Source organism: Python bivittatus, unplaced genomic scaffold (assembly GCF_059951505.1).
Source record: "Python bivittatus isolate LINGU-HERP-01145 unplaced genomic scaffold, Pbiv_v1 ctg000080_np1212, whole genome shotgun sequence".
Classification (NCBI taxonomy): domain Eukaryota; kingdom Metazoa; phylum Chordata; class Lepidosauria; order Squamata; family Pythonidae; genus Python; species Python bivittatus.
Window position 1 is genome coordinate 80,655,700 of NW_028277035.1, and position 23,300 is coordinate 80,678,999.

Sequence of the window (23,300 nt, forward strand, 5' to 3'; positions counted from 1 at the left end):
GCTCCTGCACTCTGAAGATGCCGGTCACAGGTGCTGGCGAAACGTTAGGAAACAAGACTTCAAGACCACGGCCACACAGCCCGGAAGACCCACACCAGCCATCATATGCCGGCCGTGAAAGCCTTCGACAATACATACTTCAGAGTTTCATTAAGAAGTTATAATTTATCAATTTGGCAAATGTAGGATGTTTCTGCAAACTGGAGTTTGTTCTGTACTACCTTTTCTGCTTCATTATATTTCCATACCAAAGTTTTATCTCTTAAAAAAGAGATTCTTTAAAAAAAAAATGAATCTACCTTCAGGTAGTTCAGTGGGACAGAAAGTCCCCAAGACAGCAATAAAAATATGCATGCATGAAAAATAGAACTAAAACATCTGTAATATAAAAGAAGAAAAAATAAGATACAAGCAGAAGATATAATTTCACAGTCAGCTATAAAAAAGCACACTAAATAAACAATACAAGAAGAGAAAAGCAGGTGATTATTTACTCCATCGCCATCTTTACCATTCTTCACCTCCATCTTTTTGTTGGACAGTTGGACACACTTCCAAACAAAGAAGTTTCATGATTATTTTCCAAAAATATTTCTGGGGTTTTTGAGCACTAGAAGTTTTTCTGTAAATGAATATGATGCTTGAGATTAAAACCATGATTTAATACATGCCAACTTTCCATTTAGATTTTAAAAAATAGAAGAAGCTTTAAAAGAATAAAGCCAGTTGGGCCAAGGAGCCTGGTGGGTGCAAGGGGTACATTGAACCCATGGAACCTCATAGTTCTCTCTGGGCTAGACATTAAATCTAGTTACTGCCAACCTAGGAGGGGTACATTTTACTGGCAAAGTGCATAGTTTTCAGTACGCGTAGATTAAGCCAGTCCCCACTGTCTCCAGATAGGGCAGAGAAAAACAACTGTCTGTAGCCTGGGAAAGCTGCTACCAGGGAGAACAGATAAGTACTCAGCCAGCTGGACAAATGGCCTGGTTTAACATAAGCCAGTTTCTTGTGCTTCAGCATCCCACTCAACAATTTATTTCCTGTGACTTGTAAGCCACAGGAACATATCTCAGTTGGAATAGTCATTTGCTCATAGTTTGCATGTTCAAAGGGCTTCATGAAAATTGTACTGAGTTTTCTGGATTTAATATAGCCCTTGGACAGTGTTTCACATCTGATACAGAACAGTTCTGTTAGCCTGAGTTTCTGGGTTTCATTTCCATGACAGACCAATGAGTAGACCAATCAAGAATTTACAGTTTACATTATATAGATAATGCATTCTGAGACTTAAGTACAGCTCTTTCCAACCTGGTGTCTTCCAGATGTGCAGGACTTCAGTTCCTATAATCCCCCAGCCAGCATGTACAAATATTAAAAACCAGGCACTCTCTGCCGGCAGGCACACAGTCTAAAAAAGATGACAGAAAAGGATAAACGAATGGAGAAGAAAGGGGGGAGGGAAACATTTTTAAAAGATATTACATGAGTCTTTTTTCACTGTTTTGGAATAGATTTTCAGTAACAGATCCTGCCCATATTGAGATCCAAAATGGGCTACCTATTTGTTTACCCTTTCTAAGTCTGTACCCTTTGGATATGCTAAAGCTCATGTCTTCATTTGATTTGTGCACATTAGGACAAAAGATAATCTTTATTATAATCTTTATAATCCTGTCAAATTGAATGTCTTTGTGGCCATTATTCAAGTTTTGCAGTCTGTTGTAAAAGGGTTCCGTCTATATGGAAGTTCCAAAATATTTGACTGGTGAAAACAGTCACGTTTATTAATTTATGGCTGCACAGTGATACCAGAAGATCGAGTGTTAAGGACTGTTGCCCAGATTTTGAAAAAACTGGACAGCCTCTTCTTCATAGGTATTATAACGATAGGAAACACTTTTTTCCAGGAACTGGAATTTACTTTAATCATTCTCCTTTCTTTCAGGTTTCTGTGTTTCTAATATTAAATATTGTAAAATTGCTTGCCAAAACTTGCATCGCAGTATGAATCCACCGTATCTATTAATATTCTCTTAATTTTTTTACCCATTGCTTGGTTTAAGTATCAGCTGATGTCTGATTAGTACATCCATGTTGATCATTGTGGTTTATAAACTGTATAAACCATTATCCTGAGAAAACATGTTGTACTGCAAAAACGACGCTGCAGTGTGTGTCCATGACATAGCCCTGTTTTCACCCATCATTTCAAGTGAAATGTTATCTCAAGAGATGCAGGTAAATTGGTATATAATTATTGAAACATGGCAGATTCAGTAGATAAGAATCTGAAGACCACTTGCATGAAGAAACCAAGCCTGAATAAATTAGAAGCCCATCCCATGGTAGACTTGGGGCTTTCATAGGGAATTTGCAGAGGTCAGCTTGTTTTGGGCTCCTGTGACATTAAATAGTAAAAGTCTAGTAATGCAATCCAGTGTGGCAGAATTCAAAATCTCAAGATCAGGCTGCATGGTTGCTGTTTTGGGAGTTCTTGGCACTGTATGTCCTCTGGGCAGACTGCCACATCCCACAGACTCTCTGGCAGCTGAATAGGACCCAATTCTGAGGCCTCAGATCCTTTCATTCATATCAATCCCTAAAGGAATAACTTCGTGTGTACTGTTTTGTGGCCACAGCATGGTATCTGGCCCCGGTCTAGTATGAAAATCCTTTCAAGTAAAAGCTTCATTAGAATCCAATTCTCCTAGCTGGTTCTGCTGTGAATCTTTTACAGTGTCTATTGTGTGTGGACTGTTAAAGAATTACATTTTCTTTATGCAAGTGGCAATTTTCTTGCAAACTTGGTGGCTTTTCTGGATATAACACTCTCTTCAAGGACAGGTTTGTCTGCACAACCTAACTAATGAGTTTTTAATGAATCTTCACAAGCTGTCTAACCCAAGTAGGGTGGTGACATAAAATGTGATTTACAGTGATAATCAGTTTCTCTGGCTTATTTAAAATCTGTTTTTGATGAGGACATTGTTACATATATTTATTATTATGATTCATTTGTTTCTGAAGTTTGGGGCTTTGAACTATCACAGTTGTACAAAATGAAAACTGAAGTTATTGTAGAAAAGTTAAGACAGAATCTTCTCATCTGTAGGGTAAATCCAATTACCTAGGATTGACTTGGAGAAAAAATAACAATAAAAGCATACAATCTGAATAGCATTGTCTCAGTACTTGGTCTTTGAGCTGTTTGCTGGGTCTGCAGCTCCAAAAATTGTGATTATGGCCAGAACAGAAGCTAGATTTGATTTGATTTCATTCATATTAAAGTAGTTATGATTAGTATTTAGTGGGGTATTTAATAAGCTTCCCCCTCTTTCCCATTAAACATTTCATGTTGGTAGTAACATTTCCAAGTCTTTTAAGAGTACGTATCATCAATAGACCTCTAATTTTCTAGAGAGATTTGATCAGATTTTTATCTTTAAGTTAGGAGTTCAAACGTGAGCTATTACTCCAGAGAAAGCACTTATCTGTTGCTATCACCTATGCTTATAGAAAACAAGATACAGAAGACAAGTTTGTCTTCCAAGATCTCAGTGGATGAATATATGAGAAGAGGCACGCTGCCTAGCCCAGACCATAAACTATTAATTTTTAAAAGACCAAGTCCTCTATCATGGTAAATACTACAGCTGCTGAAGCATCTGGATCTACAATTATTTAAATTCTTTAAATCAACTTTTTGCCTTTAGAATGTAAAAACTAAGTCAGGAAAAACAGCTGGTAGACTTACTGTGTTCTCACCTCAGGAGCCACTCATGCATAAATTCTATTAGAACAATAATAATTTGGATTTTTGTTTTATTTTCTGGGCAGCTAGGGACAGAAGTAAGCTAGAGGAGAAAGCTGGGAACATGTCTTTAATCAGAAGATGGATGACAGTGATGGCCAGCCAATAAAGCTTGAGTTCTAGAATAGGAGAACATGTTTGCATAGCAGAGCACAGCAATCCTCTTCTCTAGTCAATTCATTCACCTCTATCTGCCATCAGTGTATGATCCAGGATGACTGAGGACCTTTCCCCATTAGCATGTAGCTAGTAACATCTTTTTTTTTCTTCTCTGTCCCATAACATTGCCTTCATCTCCTCCCCAAACCATGAGTGAGGCATGCTTAGGTTGTCCATAGCTGTACTGATGTTAAAGTAGTGGTTTCCCCTTAAGCCAACAGCATTGGACAGCATCTTCAAGGTACATGGAATCTGATCCACACATCAAATCGAAGAGGAAATCAGGGGACCAGCTATACATGGGATCAGAGCAGTACTTAATGGCTGTTTCAGACTGATGTAAGTACTCAGGTCCACTGTCAACCTAACACACTGCCATTCTGCAGAGCTGAATGCAGCAGCCTTGAGCCAGTGGTCAGAATTGCACAGCTCTGCTAGGTTGCTTAGAGGACCACGCTGTGAGTGCTTTAGCTCTGTGGTCCTTACTAGGCTGAAATAGCAAAGCAGTGGAATAACAAGGCATCCACCCTTGCCTTCCCAAAAAAGTATGAGGGTATCTGGAAGTTGGCATTTGCTGCCTATATAAAAGAAAGGGAATGATAGGGCGAGAACTCCTGAGTCAAAGGGCTGCTTGTGATTCAACTCATGTCATGACTCCCATCAGCTTCTCTGTTTTTTCAGGTCATTCAGCTTGTGTTATAACCGAATGGTTTGTAGGAGGAGATGCACAGGAAGGAGCCTAGAGAGTTGATGGGGGCTGTTCTGCAGCCAGATCTATCCTATTACTGCTGTAGCACTGTGACTGGCATATGTTCCTCTTGGTAGTGAATAGTGTGCAAAAGAGGGAAGCAGCTGAACCGGTCACTTTGCTTATTGCACTTTGCTTCATTCGGCAGTGAAGAGGATGGGGAGCAGCAATTTTCATGCCAGCATAGTTTCTTTGCCCACTCAGGGATGGGTATGTAGCATTTTAACAAAACAGAGGGGAAAGACCTTGAGTCAGTTGCATATCAATCTTTTTTTTTTTTTTCCTAGTCCCCCCAACTACCACAAAGGAGACTGGGAAGCTGCAGCTTGCTTTCTCATTTCCTAATCTTTCTTTCTGTTTTGCAAGAACACAAAAAGAAGAAAATCTGCAGGGGCGCCATCAGGATCAATGTCATCATGGACATACTCTGGATAGCCTTATGCAGTGCCACTCTTGTTTGTTCCTTTTGCACCCCAATAGGACGGCAGAAGGCCTGTTTTTACAGAACCGTTTCAGGATTGAGCTTTTCTCTTGGATGTGGAAAGGGCAAATTAACTCCCCCATATAAGCAATCCATACAACACAGTTGTCAGAGGAGGTACTTTATCCCCTAGAGTAATTGAATGAGTCACTTGTCTGGATTAGAGTGTTTTCATACATACTACCCCCTCCCTCCTTCCCTGACACTGTTAATTGTGTTGTGTGAACAGGGCCAGAATGTTTCAGTCTGCTTTTCTTGTCTGAAATTTTTGTGGTGTTTTGGAATCTCACTTTTCCTTTGTTTGAGATGTTAAGGGACCTGAAATTATCAGATAATATTAACCAGATCTAGACATGGAGCATTAGAGTGAAGCTCACCTGTGGAAATCTCTAAATGGAGCAAAAGAAGGAAGTGTGATAAAGAGGACAGCATGTAGACCCAGTGACAGTGTTAAATAATATGTATTAAAAGGTTATATTCCTCTGAAGAACAAGGTGGCTGTTAATTTGTTAAAAGTTATAAAGCTATAAAAAGAGAAGTGCTATGTCAATAAATAATTTATCCTCCTAAATAATCAAGAGCTCACTTGATAATTTTTCACCTCAGTTCCAGCTTTGATGAATTCTTGAACACACAAATCAGACTGAAAAATGCCAAGGCAATTAAGGGAGCAAACTCTTAGTTCAGTCTGACAGCCAGTGTCAAATCTTGTCTTTCAACAAGAGCAGGCATTATCTATCTTTAGAAGTACTGCCCATGTCACAAAAGACTGGTTCATACTATAATGTAATCTTAGTGCCATGTGATCTTTTAACTTTCCAAGGTCATCAGACATGTCTTGTGGGCAGATATGCCAATTCTAGGTTTGCATGACACACTGAACTGTAAACTGCTGAACCACAATTTACTTTAGATTTTTGGATGCACTCAACCCACATAGCTAATTTGGTGTGGTGCAAATTCAGGAATCTGCACTTATCCAGCAAACTTTGGCCTAACCATTAGTGAGTATCTGTGTTCATGTGAACACAGTTAAAATGTCATAATCATGACTGGGGCATATTGCTGTATTTATGTACCCCAAGTATGTGGGACAATTATGGAAGGTCTCAGTAATGAATAAATAAATGGACCTTGAGAAAGAAGGTTTATTCCAAACAATACTGGAAGTTTATTTCTCTGTTACTGAATAGCACAAAACTGAGCAAATTCTTAAGCAATTGTATACTTACAAATTCTTAAGCAACATGTACTGAACAGTTAACTACCACATTAAAAGGGGATAAATTAGCAAGGATATTTTTTAACCAGCATTCAAGGTGAAGGATGCAAAACTACCAAAATACATCAGGGAACGCTGAACATTGACATTTAGAAGGCCAGATTTCCCTGCTCCTTACCCTTCCTTCTGTTCTCGAAATGTGGCTTATTTTGTAGGCTTGGACTCTGCTGTAGCTTTGGTTGACAAACAGAAGCAAATGTGGAAGCTTTGCATGCTAGTCTATGCACACATGTATGCAAATCTTTTATTGAACCTGGCGTTGTGCTGTCTTGCACCTCACCTGGCCTTCTTTGTGCTTTTCACCAGAATTCAAAAAAAGTGTTTGCTTGTGTTATGAGTTCGTTTTGCTTTGTTCTATTTGCTTTGCTTGGCAGTTTGGGTGAAATAGTGTTTCTATGTGATGCGCTTTTATCAAATTCACTCCATGAGTAGTAGGAGATTGTGAAGGGAGGAGAAAAACTTTTTATTAGGAAAAATAATAATAGCTCCTTTTTATAGGTAGAAATTTTTAGCGCATAGATGGCTTGGAGAGTCAATTCTTTACAATTGAGTTATATCCAGCTGTGCCTCCAAGAATTCAAGAAGGCATATATGGAGAAACTCCCTTCATTTTATCCCCACAACAGCAACCTGTGAGATAGTGTGGCTGAGTGAGAGAGGCAGAGACACTGGCCCAAAGTCACTCAGTGAGTTTTCATGGTTAAGGGTGGGCTTGAACCTGGATCTTCCCAGTACTAGTCCAACCCTTTAATCACTACACCACACTTGTTCTTCCTATAAAGGAAGAGCAAAACTGGAGAATCTCCATCTTCAGAAGTTTTCCAAATGGCCCACAGTTTTCCAAATGGCCATTCATCCCACTGTCCTGAAGTCTTACCCCATTATCTTTCCTTGTCTTTGCCCAATTCACACACCCCTTCTCCCAAGAAAAAGCTCCAGTGTGTGCAGTGGATGGAGATAAGAATGTTAGTAAAACTGTGATATAGCAGCAAATGACCAATCTTGGCTAATCTCAAAAAATCAAGTAGGGTTAGTCATAGGGAGCAGTTGGATGGGACCAGAACATCTCTATATGGGGAAATAAAATATATATATATCCTGGTAGAAGAAAACTACCTAGACATGTCCTTTTAGTCACCAGGAGTTGAGTTCCATTTGAAAGAGTCTTTTTATTTATATTTCTTGTGGTCTATCTTTAAACCAGATTGCACCCTGAGGAGAAGGGTTGCTCTTGAACAGGAAGGGATTCAATTGCTACCTAAAGAAAAAAAAAGACAAACCATTGACTGAGTCAGTAAGCATTAAGGTTGTATAATACTGTATTCAGTATCCACTAGGTGGCAGATTGCTGCCCCACACCTCATATTCCCATCTGTGTGAAGAAGAGCTTTTTCTACTATAAAACCTTCCTGCATTTCCCTTTCGGTAGGCTGCAGGTCTGCTAACACAGTTACGTAGGCTTCATTGTCCTCGTACATTAGTACTGAAGATACAACATACATTTATCCACTGTTATTCTCAGGTGTAAAAGTGTTGCTAGAATGAGAGGAGGAGGGATGGGTAGGAGAGCAACAAGAAGAAGTGTTTTCTCAATCTTCTCCATGATAGGAATATTCACTCTTATTTATGTCTGCAGTTGTCATTCTTGTCTTGAACTACTGGTGTTTCCGGCATCCTTCTTCTACAACTGGATCATCTTTTGACCATAAGGGCAATCCTACTTAATCAGGGATAACTGCATAAGTGGGATGGTACCATGTCATGATGGAGCCAGTCTGACATGGCTATATTTTGCTGCCATTGAGGACACACAAAGCCAATTCAAGCAAGAGGGGTGAAACACAAAAGTAGTACCATATAATGTGGGTCATTACACAGCTGTGTTGATGGATTATCTTTTGCATGGTTGCTTTTTATGACTGCTGGGATATGAAACTGGATCTCCTTCTCGGTTTAGACTCTGCTGGTATTTGAACACAGGATTTCCCCTAGCAGGCATCTACAAATCTATTCACTATGTTGCCAGGGGCAAGCATCTCTAGGAAAAAAAAAAAAGTATAGCTGTCATACCTACGCTCTGCCTTATGCTTTACTCTGAATAAGAAAACTGGGTTTTTAAAAATCTCCTCTATAGCTCAGCACAAATGAGAGTGTCCTTTTATCTCCCTCCAGGCTTCTGAGCATACATGAAAGCTTAGGAGAAAGGCAAGATCTTATTCCTGTCCTGTAGTTTGAGTAAGATAAGAAACAGGAAGTATCTTCCTGGTTTTTTTTTTCTTCCCCCCTCTCTCTCTGTAAACCAACATAAATGAAAATCCAAAGTCCCTGCCCCCTACCACAATCCGTCTGCACTTTAGGGAGAAAGCAAGGTATTGAAACTATATACAGATGCTTGTTTTGTTTATTGAAAATAGCCTGAAAAGTCTCCCCAGTCAAAAATAGATGTTGACTAATAAGCCAAATCAGTGTTTGTGTACCACTATCTTAACACTTTTTGCTAAAGCTCAGTATGTGATTTCTCCCCAGTGTAAAATGAACTTAGGAGGAGTTTGCAAATAAGCATAGCGCCTAAATGACTTTGGCTGTTCTTGAAAAAGCTAAGCAGATTCGGATCTGGCAAATTATTGGAAGGGAGACAACCAGCAAATCCCATGGTTCTAGATTAGGTTAGGAAGTCCAAGAAAGCAACTGCAATTGCCTTATTGTTCTTGTGAAAACAATATGGATGTGTCCATGTAATCACTAGGTATTGAGCTCAATTTGAGGGAGTAAATGTATTTATATCCAGTTATCAGGGTTGGGGGCTACTACGATAATCCAATTGTTGTGCTTCGTAATTGTGCTGGGGTTTGAACCTGCATTTTTCTCCTTGTAATATTCCAACCTTAAGCATATTTTCTTGGAGACAAGTCTTGCTGATTTCAGTGGAACATCCAATCATTCATCTCTGAAGTCTTAGCCAAGCATTTTGCTTGCTGCGCTGACCCTGGCACCAAATGTTTGGAGAATTCATTTCAAAGTAACTTTAGCTAAAAAGTTAAAACTAAATTAGATTAAATTAAAACCCTGTTGATAGAAGAGAGAGGAGGAGCAGCAGCAGCTGGAGAGGGCTGTTTTGCGAAAAAACTAAACGGAGACTGCAGTGAGCCACAAAATGTTAAATTTTGGCACGGCTGAAGAAGTGATTCATTGTCACTTAACAGTTTTGCTTCAGGAAATTCATCATTTTCGCCCACCAGGGGGAAGTTTAATTGGCACACTCTGGCTCCCCAGTTATAAGGAGTTTAGAAAAAGCGTCCTTCATATCTCCTCTAAATCCTAGAGTTCCTTTTTTTATTTCTTTTCAGCCCAATTTCAGAACATTTCTTGTTTTAATGTTGCTGCTGTTGCCTTCCCTTTTCCCAATTATATTCTTTAATGGGGTTTCCAAATCAAACCTATTATTTCATTAAACGTTATGTACAATTACATATGTTAAATGCAAAACCCCAAGATTTATGAATGCTTTGCTGTGAATCATTGGATAATGGCATTGGAAGGAACTCAGTGAGCCATCTAGTCTAATTCTCTGTTGCTCTCCGAGAGGATATCCTTTGCTTTTATCATCTCTGATGGCTGCTGATCTTTGCAAACCCCCAAAGGAAGCCATTTCAGTATTTGTTTGAGTTATTGGGTTCACTGCGTGCTCATCTGCCACCTTAAACACACTCTTTATTTCTTTAAACCTTTTTGCATGTGGACCTGAGGCCTGTGGGGTAATATTTCAACTTCAGGATTGTGCCAGGTGAAGATCAAGAAGAGATCATTGGTCTTGCATATGCCTTCTCTTCTCCCACACTCAGTGTGGGATTTTCCTGACCACGTAAGGGCAATTATGTACATCTTCCCAGAGTGAGGGAGCAGAGGAAGTATGACTCTGAAGCCCACTCCTACTTTTTCCTTCATACAGCCCTAAGGGAGAAGTTTTCTTCAACCCCAGCATTGCTCTTGTGGATAGAGTTAACAGTAATTCTTTCCCCTCAGAAAGCAAAAAAGTACAAGTCAGAGCAAAGATGGTTTTTTAAAAAGTAAGTAATAAGCACTTTCTGTCTTTCCCTCTCCTTACTATATAGGAATAGGTCTGTGGGGCTTGTATAGCTCCACTTTGGGCTCTGAGAATTGCAAGGACAGATCTTTATTAGGTGATTGGATACAGAAGTAATGCTGGAATTATTTGTTGTTGTTGGAAGAACCCTGCAAAAGCAAGGCCAGTTTGAGGCCTCCAGATTTGCTGAGATTACAGTTCCTAGAATTTCCAATCCAGGTAGCCAAATCTGGGGGTAGATTTCCTAGCAATCCCTGTTGTGGCCTTATAGCATCTAAACAGAGATGCTAAGGATAATGCTAAGGCCAGTTTGATTGGCATTTCTGAGAGTTACCATCCAAACACATGCAGAAGATGCCTATTGGGAAGGCTGGCTTAGGACTTTGCTGGACCTGTTGAAGACTACTGTTGAGCTAAAATTCAGTTCTGTTGTGGGGTGCTATTTATTTTTATTTATTTATTAAATTTCTCCCCGCCCATCTCCCCCCAATGGGGGACTCTGGGCAGTTCACACAAAACATCAAAACCATAAATACACATAAATACATAAAACATAACAAATTAAAAACATTACTAAAAAAGAGAAAGAGATATTTGCAGGTATTTGTAAATTTCCCTGTTTTGCCTGCTGTTCTTAGCTACATACCATTATGATTATTGACACCCACGAAGACTACTACAGATAGTGGTAACACAAAAGCATCTTCAGTACTTATTTCTAGTCTTGGTCACATCCTACTGACTCATAAATCCTCTTCAGACAGGGTTGTGTTGCCAACTTGTTGACAAGGGGCTCTCCAGGCACAGGCTGTGGGAGGGAGAGAAAAAAGACATTTTGTTTCTCTTCCTTTCCCCTTCCTGCCCTTCGTCTGGAATCAAGTTAGTTGAAAGATACAGTTAATGATGTCAGGTAACAAGCAGTGAAACTAACCACTTTCAGGTCTTCCTCAAGTTCCCTCCCACCCTGCATCCCTTACACAGGGATGAGCTATAGCTCTTTTGGTGCCTAACTCATTCCCTTCACCCCTGTGGACTTGACCAGGCTGCTCTGAGTGATCCTCTTCCCATTGTCTCACTACTGTATGTGGTCATAATGTTAAATTTGATCAAAGTAGTATTTTTGACAAGGGATTCTAATATCCCTCCCCCGAAATTAACAGTGGGCTTTCATGGCCCCCCATAACACACCTCTGTCTTCTGGCATTATACAAAGTGACAGTGGCTCCCCATATTAAGGATAGCAGGATGAGCAGTTCCTTCAGCAGGTTAACTTCTGAAGGCATGTAGACCTGGACTTGGGAATGGAGAAGGAATGAGCAAACCATTAAAGTAGGACTTTCAGAAAAGATTACTTGTTTCTAAGAAAGAAACTTAAAATAACTCCATCTTGATTTTGTCAAGTAAGATGGGACAGAGAGAAATTTTGACATGCTTTCAAGATTCTCTTATTTTACTCTACAACAATTGAGAACATACCTGGAGTCCCAATCTTGAGTCTTTCTTAACTTTGCCTACTTCAAAGGCTGATATGACCCTATATGTTCATGTTGTTCCTCATATATAAGAAACTCTAATTTTCCAGCTCTGGTGGAAAATTTTCTTTATTTATGGAAGTGCTCCATAGGATTGACAGGTCTCTTCATATCATTGAAAATTCCAGTTACTGGAAATAATAGCAATGAACAACTGGTGAAAGCAAATGACAGTATTGTTATGGATTAGATTAAAGGCCAAGGGCATGCATGATTACATTTTAAAAAGTTGTTACTGGTAGAATGTTTTCAGGATGGGAGCTAGTCCTTGGCAGAGAGTTCCAGAGCCTAGAACCAACTACTGATACAATGGATGTGCTTCACAAATTGGCCTGGAATTTAGAAGTTCATATCCTGAGATTCTTAAAACCCAAGCAGGTTCATATGGAAGAATGTAGACTTTCTGCTGCCAGCTCTCCAACTGTGAGGGGTTTATGTTACAGACTTTGAACTGTATCCAATGCTGCCTGTAACCAATACCTGTCAATAATCTGGACACAGCTCTTTGGATCAACTGAATTTTCCAAGCATTTTTCAAAGTCACCTAGAGTGTGATTCTTCTGCCACGAGTGCCTTCAGTTGTTGGCCTGCATACATCACTCTAGCCTGTTTACCAAGCATCAGTTCTCTCATTTCTTTGAAGGGTTGTAGCCATCCACTGGACAGCTGCCTAAATCTTTAAATCTTCTGGTGCTTAACCAAGCCTGCAACCTGATCCAAAGAGATCTTAGAGTTCTCTGTAGGGACCAGCTGTCTTGGAACCCTCCATTGGAAGATGTGCCCGCCAAGCATCAACTGCTGTGAGAGCAGCTGAAAACCACAGCTCTTTTGGCCTTACAATTTTTGACCCTGTCTTGAAATTCCTCATCACCTGCCTTACCCTTCACAACCAGCTCCTGTCTGGAACAGAAAGGATCTTCATTTTCATGTCTTCATGTGAGTTAATCCCTTTCCTCTTGCGCTTGTTATGAAACAAGCTTATTTTGGTCTGCGAGTAACCTTGGAATTGTACTGAGTTATGCTACCTGTTAAATGGGAGTTCAGCTACATTCTCATGCCAGCAGGGTAATAAAACTTTCCAAATAACATATAGCCAAGGTATGCATCAGAGTAGCCACCAACAAAATCTAGACATCTAAGCTGCATCTTTTTGTACATGTAAACAGTACACTTCCAAATGGCTTTCATGATGCCAGTTTTTTACTTAGAATTCAAAGTGGCTTATAATCTTTTTAAAGTTTTGTATCTGTTTTGTAAAAGCCAGTTAGGTGTAGTGGTTAAGGCACCAGGCTAGAAACTGGGAGACGGTGAGTTCTAGTCCCACTTTAGGCGCAAAGCCAGCTGGGTGACCTTGGACCAGTCACTTTCAGCCCTAGGAAGGAGGCAATAGCAAGCCACTTCCGAAATCTTGCCAAGAAAACTGCAGGGACTAGGCCAGGCAGTTGCCAGGAATAAACAATGACTGGAAGGCACCCAAAAAAAAAAAAAAAAAAAATTCTGTTTTGTACCTGTTTTCAGAACTTTAGTTCAACTGATAGGGTGTTAATACCCCAAACCAGTAACAACATCCATAAAACTCAACTTGTGTCCTGAGACATTTCTCTCTTTACAGTCACATAAGTTGTGGATAACAGAGTTCAATTTGACCTACTTGTGCTGTGAACATTTTTAATGAGAGGTCAGTGCTCATTTTTTTTTCAGAGGTTATTCAGATAACCTACGTGAATGGCTGAATTAACAACACCAAATCCACAATCCAGGCAGTTGTTTGGATCTTTTGAAAGGATTTTGGTCAATTTTGCTGAAATATTTTTAGGAAATGTGTATGTATCCTGAACTTGTAAGGGAGAGAGGCAGGCTAAAAATAGATTCTGTTTCCTGCATGCAGGTCAGATGACCTACTGTATGCTAAAATCCACAGGAATCCTTCCCATTTGTTCTTTACTAATGTTACAAAGTACTGAACATTTATTTTGATGCTTCCATCTTTGCACACATATCTCTGCATATTCCACCACTAATGTTTTATTTTTTCCAATTCTTGCAGCGGCAATATTAGGAGTAAATGAACAAAAGGACTGCTTGATTGACAGAAACATTTATTCCTTGGAGATCTCTCTGTCTAGGAATGTTTATTTTGAATATTTGTATTAAATTATATTCAAATCCATGTTTCTATCCTGAAGAAATGTTAGTTTTACAAGGGCTTTTGGCAAAAATTATTTATTCCATTCCATTTTATCCAATAACAACCCAAAATGAATTCTTGGAAACAACCATGCATTTTAAAGAGGGAGATAGAAAGATCAACCTGGCTTTCTAGATTTTTACTAAGAATTAAATTCTTAAGCTTATAGTTAAAGTTTTCTTTCATTAAGGATTTCATTTTCAAACTTGTCGTTCTGAAGGTCTCTAATAGCTTAAAAGTACTTAATGAGCAATTTCTGAAAGTGATTAGAAAGTGAGGTTTGCGAACTTAGTGTCTTTTGAAAGTCTACCATCTTTGCAAGCAAGATGGCTAATCCTGTGGTCTCCTTATGGGGAGCAGCCATCTGGAGCACATCTGGATGGTCTCCCATCCTCTCCTTATCCAGAGAGGTTCAAGGAACCAGTCTACTCACCAGTTCCTTGGTCTTTGCCGTGATCGTCGGCTCCATTTTCGCAGAGCCGTCTTCAGTTTACATATCTCCCCTGGAAACTTTGGCTTTCTAGAGGGTGTAGAAAATACTGAAACTGTTTTCGGGAATAGCCCTGAAGCCCTCTGCAATTGGGGATAGAAGTGGGAAGCAAAGATTTTGCCTTTTCTAATGAGCTCTATCGATAAAAATCCTATTAATCAAAGAGCAAATATTGTTGTAAGCTGCACTCCTGTCCATACATATCAAATTAATGGATACCCCCTTCCCATCTTCCTCTAATATTTTTTTTAACAGTATGACTTTCTCTACCTGCTCTGTGCTGTTATACTTTATATGGTAATGCATTTGACACATTGACCAAGAATGGTGAGTTTTTCCAGACATGTGCATTCTTCCTTTATGTACTGTATTCCATTGGCTTAACACTGTCTCTGCTGTACAACATAGCAATAAGGGCATTGTCAGATCTTTTCTCACGTTCCCACCCCACTCTTTGTCTGGCTTTTAGAAGCATGTACAAATCATTGTGAATGTTATTAAGTGTAGCACATCCAGGGGATACTGTTCAGGGAACCCTGATCCCGAGTTCCTGTATTCGAAGAAAGATTTTCATATCCCCTTTACTTCATAACTGGGCTTTGAACCTAGTTCTTCTCAGACCAGATCTAACTTTGTATCCCAGCTTTTCCCTGTTTGAACATTGTCTAGATCTAATTTCCTTAAATTCATGGGCTGTGGGTTAGACAACAGGCATTCTCTGTCACCAGAGGTCCCCAGCAGCCCTTCTCATTAATATTTCACAAACCAGCATATATTTTCCCATTAGCCCCTAATCGTTTTAAGGGAAGGTATGCGTCTTGTATGTTTTAATTTTGTTTTGTGAGTATTTATTTTTGCTATACCACCCAGATTGGTATTTGGCATACCCACTTCAGGATTGCAGTAGGTTGTCATCATAGATAGGCAATCAGCTGCCTGAATTCTGAGAGTTGAAGTTCATGCATCTGGAGGGTGTCTAGGCTGGAGTAATGCTCTTTTGCCCACTTTTTCTTATATCAGTGCAGGAATCCACCTGCACAGCAAGAGAGATTAAAGAGAACAGATAATCTGACTAAGGGAATTCCAGTCTCCTTGACTCAAGAGCTGGTCAGAGGTTAAGAAGTTCTGTTCTTGTTTCAGATGGGAAGCAAAGAGGTTGGAGAAGTAGCCCATTTTAAGTTGATTGAGCAGTGAGAAACAGCTTGCCTAAGTAGATGAGTTCAACTGGGTTAGTTCCAGTTTCTGCCCAGCAACTTCTGTTTAGATGCACCCGTTTAAACAGAGCTCAAAACAAAAAATCCCTTGGCTTTTTTAACCTTTACATTTTGAACAGGAAAAAGAAAACTGGTATGAGCTGTTTCTCTAAAAATAGTAAAGACACTAGGATTGGGTTTACACATTGCTGCAAGACATAATGGAATTTGGTACTGGCTTAAAATGTTGCATGTATCAGCCATTGTAGTTATATAAACCCATCTAATGTAGTACATGTAGATTAAAACAAACCATGAATTAGCCACTAAATCATATGGGAACCTAGTCTACAAATATACCTGTATTTACCCTGATTGGCCTTAAGCTGCTATCTCATAGGAATGCTATATTTTATAGTATTAAATTAAGGGTGTTAATTTTTTAAAAAATTAAGGTGTTAACTTTAGGTCCTGGTGTTTGAAGATGAGTTTAAGAGGCAGGTCAGAGATTGCTGATGTATTGTTTGCCCTGGATCCCAAACTACTCCCTGTCTGGTCCTTGTGGTGGTATTAGAGATTATTATGTTTATTATCTTGGGGTGCTTCATCCCCATTAGAGTCACCTCTATTGCCTGGAGCGGCTCAGCATTTTATAGTTTCCTGATAATTAACCTTGGGTTTCTGAAGCTAAATATAGTTTCTGTATCACATATTAGTGTGACAATGCATATGGAGGAGAAGAAAAATAGGATTGAAAATAAAATAGATTTTAAGCAATTTAGACTTCTGAAACTTATCTAAAATAGTACTTCATGCAGGAAAAGAACTGACCTTAAGCAGAGGAGTCTTTTTAATTCTTCACTGAAGTGTTCTGTAAAATACAGTATTCTCTCATTTGGTCTTTCCTTGCTTACAAGGAGTCTCTTTTTCCATGAGAACAATGATAGAGTCATCTTCATATAACATCACTCCTTCCTACATTATCAGACTGCCATGAGAAGATATGGGCTTCTATCTGTTGACGTTGGCTCTGTAGGAAACTGGATCACAATTTCTGCAAAATGGAAGATGCTTTACATTTTATGTATTTATTTATTATTACAACCAGTGATATGGTGCCTACTCATCAGACTTTAGGAGGCTTACAGTATTAAAAACATGGAGGTATGATACATATAATAATTTCCCAAAGAGAACCATATCTTCACTGCTGTCAGCTACTAAGAACTTTCTACTATATTCCAAAGGCTGTATGAAAAAGGACTGTTTTACCCCATTCCTGAATGCCCAAAAGGTGGGGGGTATCTTAACCCTGGGAGACAGAGTATTCGATAGTGAGTAGGCTATTAGTGAGAAGACCATATTTCCCAGTTACCTAGGAAATAACTGCAATAATTCTACTAGAATCTGGATATAATTATAGTAGAATGGTTGAGAATCCTGGATGATAGGACCTTACACAAAAAGGTCTGAAGGACCTTACACAAAATGTTGGACACTCTCACCCACTCTTGCCCACAGTTTTTTCCACTCTGGTCCCCTTGAAGCACCCTCTCTTTCTCCCTCTAGAATCCTCATTTCTCACTTCCTATTCCCTCTTCCTTTTATCAGGTGGTGGCATTAACATATTTCCTTAAAAAGCAAAATGGGAATCAACTCCAGCATCATGATTTCTCCAGAGCACCTTCAAGGGACATAAGAGCAATCAGGATAGGATTGCTACTGTTCTGTTTTGTTTTGAAGATGCATGAAGTGATGCAGTTGCAACCTCTAAGCTGTAAATCCCTGGATTTCTGCCTGGTTTTCAGTCATTATGGCTTCACTGGATAGACCCTAATATCAAAAAGGGTCTAGAGACCACTGTGATACATCTTAGCTATAGTAAGGTGGGTGGCATTTGCTTTAAGCAGTAAATTCTCTAACTTTGCACTAGCTTTTTCACTGAAAAAATGTTTTTCTTTTCCACTTTGTCTCCTGGTACCGCAGTTTATTTTATGACTTCCCTAAGCCTTAAATATTTTTGCTATTCACTGGCATATTCTGTGGGGATCCATATGATTAATAATCCTGGAACTGAGGGTTAGTAAAATATCACCAAGCTCTGTAAGAACATCCATTTTTCAAACACGTAAACACTGATTGTCTGGCCACCAATAGTTTGAGTAGGCCGCTTCGGAGCTGGTGGTGGATTGAGGACTGATAGAGATGTGTGGAGGCTATTAAATTGCGTGACACATTGATTTGTTCAACACTGTATCATAAACAGGGACGAAAATTATGGTTGAGCTCCTTGTTCCAGAAAAAAGTATAAAGCCTTCCTACAGTAGCTGATTAATTAAAGAATTCATATGAAACTGTGATCTGATTGGTTTTGAGGGTAACAGCCAGTGGCCACGCTGAGGCTCTGTGACTGACTAGATAGAAACCAGACACCCTGCTTATATTTGCATCTGTATATATTTTAAATCTGATGAAAAGCAGGAAATGGGGAAAAAATTGGCAACTTTTCTTCATTTTACTTAGCAAAGTCTTGAGGCTTAGTGCATATTTGTGCTCTGTAGGCTGCGTGGAAGTTTAGATTTATATGCAGTCACTTTTAGTTTTTTACTAGGGCATCTGAAGTGAGAATGAAGAAGAATTTCAAATATATTCATGGCCATATTCACAAGAGGAAGAGATATTCATACAGCATGGCCATTGAGAGACACTCAGCTTCTATAAAAATATACATGTTATAAAGAAAAGACGCCTGGAAGTTTCACATTCTCAGTCCTAAAAGTATCGGAACTGGTTGTAAGGGAATGGTCAGAGGAAGAACAGTTTGTATGTTCTTAGAGCACTGCAATAGAAAGAACAGGTTTGTGAAACAGTTTTGGGTGTTACATTTAATTAATATGAATTAATTATAATCATTCTATGCAACATCCCTACAGTTTAACCAGGGATAATCTTGTTAGGGCTCATCCCAGTGGTAGCCAGAGCTGAAGCAAGCAGTGGATGGGGCTAAAGCCAAAATGGGGACACCATGCTTCCTTCTCTTCTCAGTTTAATTTGTGTTAAATAAAATGGATACATATTAGCAGGTAAAAAATAATAAAGGGAAGATAGAGAAAAAAACAGATACACATCCTTAGAAATACTGAGAGTTTCATACATAAATGCATAAATGTTCTTAAGGAGAAATACAGATTTTAATCATTCATATTCAGTAGTTTCTAGCAAAAATACATTTGCATAGTCTTGTATGCATAGTCTGTTAATATAGCTAAAATAGAAGCTGAATAAAACAATCCCAAATTGAAGGGCTTGTCCAAACTCTTTGTTGTGATGCTAACTTTTTTGCACTTTTAAATAGCATTGGTCCAAAGAAACGTGTGATTTTGTTTTCCAATTTTTGTAATAGTAACAGAAAACCAACTAAAAACTAGCAAGAAGAGAAATTGACAGACAAAATTAATTTCTTGCATTGCAATAGTTTACAGACCTTGGAAAATATTGTCAATGAACATGAGATCACCCATTAGACCTGGGTTTTGTCTCACTCCTGGATCGGGAGGCCCTGTCAACAGTAATTCACCCCTTGGCCATCTCCCATTTCGATTACTTTAATGACCCCTACATGGGGCTGTACCTGAAGAACATTCAGAAGCTGCAACTGGTACAGAATGTGGCAGACTGGGTAGTGATGGGTGAATCCAGTATACCTGGGTGACCCCACTGCTTTGGGAACTGCACTGGTTGCTGATTAGCGTCTGAGTGTGATTCAAAGTGTTGGTTGTTATGTTGAAGGCCCCAGATCTGGTTATCTAAGAAGCTACCTTCTCCCATATTTATCTTCCCATCTGATCACATTGAACAGAGTCAACTTCCTTCAGGATGCATCCTTAAGAGATTGCCATCTGATGGCACCTTAGAAGCACAACCTTTCTCAGTAGCCACCTCCACACTCCCTTCCTGCAGAGATTTGATCAGCTCCATTCCTCCTGGCTTTAGGAAAGTTATCAAGATCTGTCTGTCCTGTCTAGCACAGGAGGAGGGGATGTGAAGATTAAAAAGGGGGTTTCTGAGCACAGACTTCTTTATTCTCTGGCTTTTCCATTTGGTATTTTAGTGTACCTTTGGAATTCTTTTTCTCTCTTTTTTACTTCCCTTGGCATAGAAATGATCAAAATAAAATAAGATAAAAGGCATGATTAATTACACATTTTTCCCAATTCCTTCAAAAAAACTGCAGACCAAACTTAATAACTAAATCAGCTTTGCAACCAGAGATAAGTTCTAACTAATGTGAATGCAATCCCTCCAATGAAACCTAGAAAGATTTTGATTAATGTATTATTATTTTAAAGGGATATAGGACCATCTGCAAATTTATTTTATGATCAGCTCTTCATGACTTGCCCAAACATATTCATCAAGTTTGGATACCCCAAACGTTCCATTTTTAAAAATATGACATGGAGTATATTTTTATATTGAAGCAATTTAATTAATTTCAAGAATGTTAGCACCAACTCTGCTCTTGGGCAGGGTGAAACAGCTGCCTCAGTTACCCAGTGTTGAGTGTCATGCAAAACTATGTTGATTAAGTTCTTCTTTTCAAGGTCAGAGAGAGTTCTGGGATTTTCTGCCTCAGCTGTAAAAAAAAATAAAATCCTTGCCTTGCCTTTGAAACTGTTCACATTGAAACAGAGGGGAGGGAATTGTAATCTGCTTTGGCTCAAGCTGCAAAATACTATGGCTGGCCCTGAAAATGATAGCTGATACAATTTCAGCTATAAGATAAAGAAATCACATTCCCCCCTATTGCTTTTCATTGTGTGTGTGTGTGTGTGTGTGTGTGTGTATTGGATTGATGAATTGTTTAATCATGAAATATACAGTATATGAGTTGGAAGGGACCTTTCTTTTAATTTCAACACATTGAGCTTTGCCCTGACCTTGGTTTTAGCAGGGCAGACCCTACCTTTTCTTGCATAGGAATGCCTTTCAGGTCTTAGTAGACTGCTACCCTTAGTGTTCCCTTTCCAGAGGTAAATATACCCAGCTCCTTTAACCTTCCTCAGAGAATTTGGTTTGTAGACCCCTTTTCTATCAACCTGGTAGTTCCCTTCTCAACCCACTCCAGCTTTTCCCTTTTAAAGTGCCATGCCCAGAATCTGTATTTATTTATTTTATTTACTTATTAAATTTCTCCCCTGCCCATCTCCCCCAATGGGGGACTCTGGGTGACTCACACAAAACATTAAAACCATAAATACATGTAAATACATTAAACATAAAAATTTAAAAAACATTACTAAAAAAGAGGAAAAGGAGAGTCCAAGAAGATGAAGAATCTGGGGCTGAAGACAGCGGGCCTCTATGGGGCTAGCCATCCCCAAGTTTGAAGTATTCCCTCCCCACCCCGGGCCAAGTATGTCCCAAGCACAGCCGAACTAATTATTACCCCCCCCCCCCATGATCTAGGTGCAATGTTTCTGTTCACTGCTGCATCACATTGATTGCTCATGTTTAGCTACTGATCCATTTAGGATCCCTACATCATTTCCCCATGCATTGCTACCAAGCCTAGGTCTCCCCAGCTCTGTATCTGTTCATTTGAGTTTTTCTATTAAGATGCAAAGCCTTACCCTTCCCTCCACTGAACGTCATCCAACAGCTTAATAGAAAATTCCTAATTAAAGGATGGAGATTCTTAGTTCTTTCATACCAGCCTAGTGCCCTGCAGTTTTGCTGAAACACAACTCCAAGCAGCATAGCTGTTCTAAATCCAAGGTTGGAGGGCACCAGATTAGATAAGGCTATCTTGAAGGAGACAGATATTGTAGAACATGACTAGCAGGATTTAGAAAAGATAGATTAGGAGATTTGTTTTGACGGGTACCCTTACATTTTCAGGCTTTTCCCTCTCCTAGGTCAATGCGCATCATGGTTTTAAAACTAAGCCCCACCTCTGCTTCTTGGGATTCTGTTCAGATATCGTCTTTCCCCAGGAGCTGTAACTATCAATGGGATGATCTTCTGAGAAGGGAGGAGGAAGAGTACTCCAGAGGAGATGAATTCTGAAGGGAACTCCTTGTAAGACAAGGCAGACAGCTTCTCTCCACTTAAAGAAGGAACTCCTTCTACCTTCGCTTGGGATCAAATTTAGGAATCCCATATATAGGAGATATTGACTGAGCTTTACCCTTGCTCTCTGTAAAGCAGCCTTGTGATAATCTTAGAGAGAGATAGCAGTTGCTGGTGTGCAACTTTCATCACTGCCTTTATTTAGCGCAACCCCATCTATGATGGTCTGTCATTGCTGAGGAATTTGCTGCACTTAAGTTTCTGTTTACATTGACATTTTGCATACTGTATATGACAGCCTTTCTGCTTGCTGAGCTGGACATGCTGATGATCTGGCACTCTTTGCATATTTATGGGTGCTGTCAAAGGAGAGCAAATGAAGAGGTGTATCCCAGATCGTCTATCAAATGCATTTGACCCTTAAATCCTTACAGCCAGCTCTGTATGGGTGGTCTGGAGCTCATTGTATTTTTCCCCCTCTCCAAATGAAAGAATGATGTTTGGGTTTAGGAAACTGCTTTGGGGGCTCTGGCATTTTGTCAAGGACAGGTTGTTGTTTACATGTAGACATTGCATTTCACTTATCCCATGCAGGCTTATTGCTGACAGCTGCTTTATTCAAGACAGCCTCTACCGTCCCTCCAATAACCATTTCCCATGGATATAGATATCACAATGCCCATAGCAGATATAATATCTCAACTTATATTAGTCCAAATTGGTTTGCACCAGTGCTTCTCAGCTGCTGTTTTCATTTTCATTTTCTTTTTAAAATGGCACACAAAAAATTATTAAAAGCCCCACCCCCTACTACATATCCATAAAGTAGTCAAGACCTGGCTCTTTTGGAGGGCTTTTGGGGAGAAGAATGGAATAATGATTTTACCCCAAGGATGTTGGTGCTATTGATGGACAGGATTGGGTTGGGTTGAGTTAGATTTTTGTATTGGTTTAATCTTACTTTCTGGAACGGGAATTGTAAGCCATTCAGTCTTCACACTGAGTAATGAAGTAAGAGGAAGGAAGGAGAACAAATTCTGCAAAAAGATACATCTGTTATGTACTAAACAAAACTAATATTCTGTGTATGTGTGTGATGTTGTATAATAACATGGCGTGGGTATAATTAACTATTACCATGTAAGCCTTCTTAAAGAGAAAATAACCAGATTTCTAAACAGTCCTTTAAATGGGAACCCTGATGGTAAATTGCATGCTCAGATATTAAAAGGGAAGTGATTTCTTCAGACAGCT

At 39.3% G+C, this 23,300-nt stretch overlaps 1 protein-coding gene and 1 long non-coding RNA gene across 9 annotated transcripts in view; one reads left to right on the forward strand and one right to left on the reverse strand.

Moving 5' to 3' along the window:
• Window positions 1–23,300, forward strand: part of PRICKLE2 (prickle planar cell polarity protein 2) — a 301,204-nt gene that overhangs the window by 175,430 nt on the left and 102,474 nt on the right. For 3 of the 8 annotated variants that reach the window (XM_088134401.1, XM_088134403.1, XM_088134402.1), the window contains exon 2: window positions 17,586–17,860. The exons of 4 other annotated variants lie outside the window; for them this stretch is intronic. Coding sequence is in view for 1 of the 4 variants with exons in the window: in XM_088134398.1 (XP_087990524.1) it covers window positions 4,314–4,315 (2 nt within the window). In the remaining 3 variants the exon portion in view is untranslated. Of the gene's footprint in view, window positions 1–4,190; window positions 4,316–17,585; window positions 17,861–23,300 lie in introns of all 8 variants that reach the window. One more of the 8 variants, XM_088134398.1, reaches the window with a different exon arrangement.
• Window positions 6,466–15,901, reverse strand: LOC148216748 (uncharacterized). Its single transcript, XR_015794971.1, has 3 exons — window positions 15,673–15,901; window positions 11,218–11,379; window positions 6,466–7,745 (listed from the first exon to the last, which is right to left on the reverse strand). It is a non-coding gene; the product is annotated as an uncharacterized LOC148216748 (long non-coding RNA).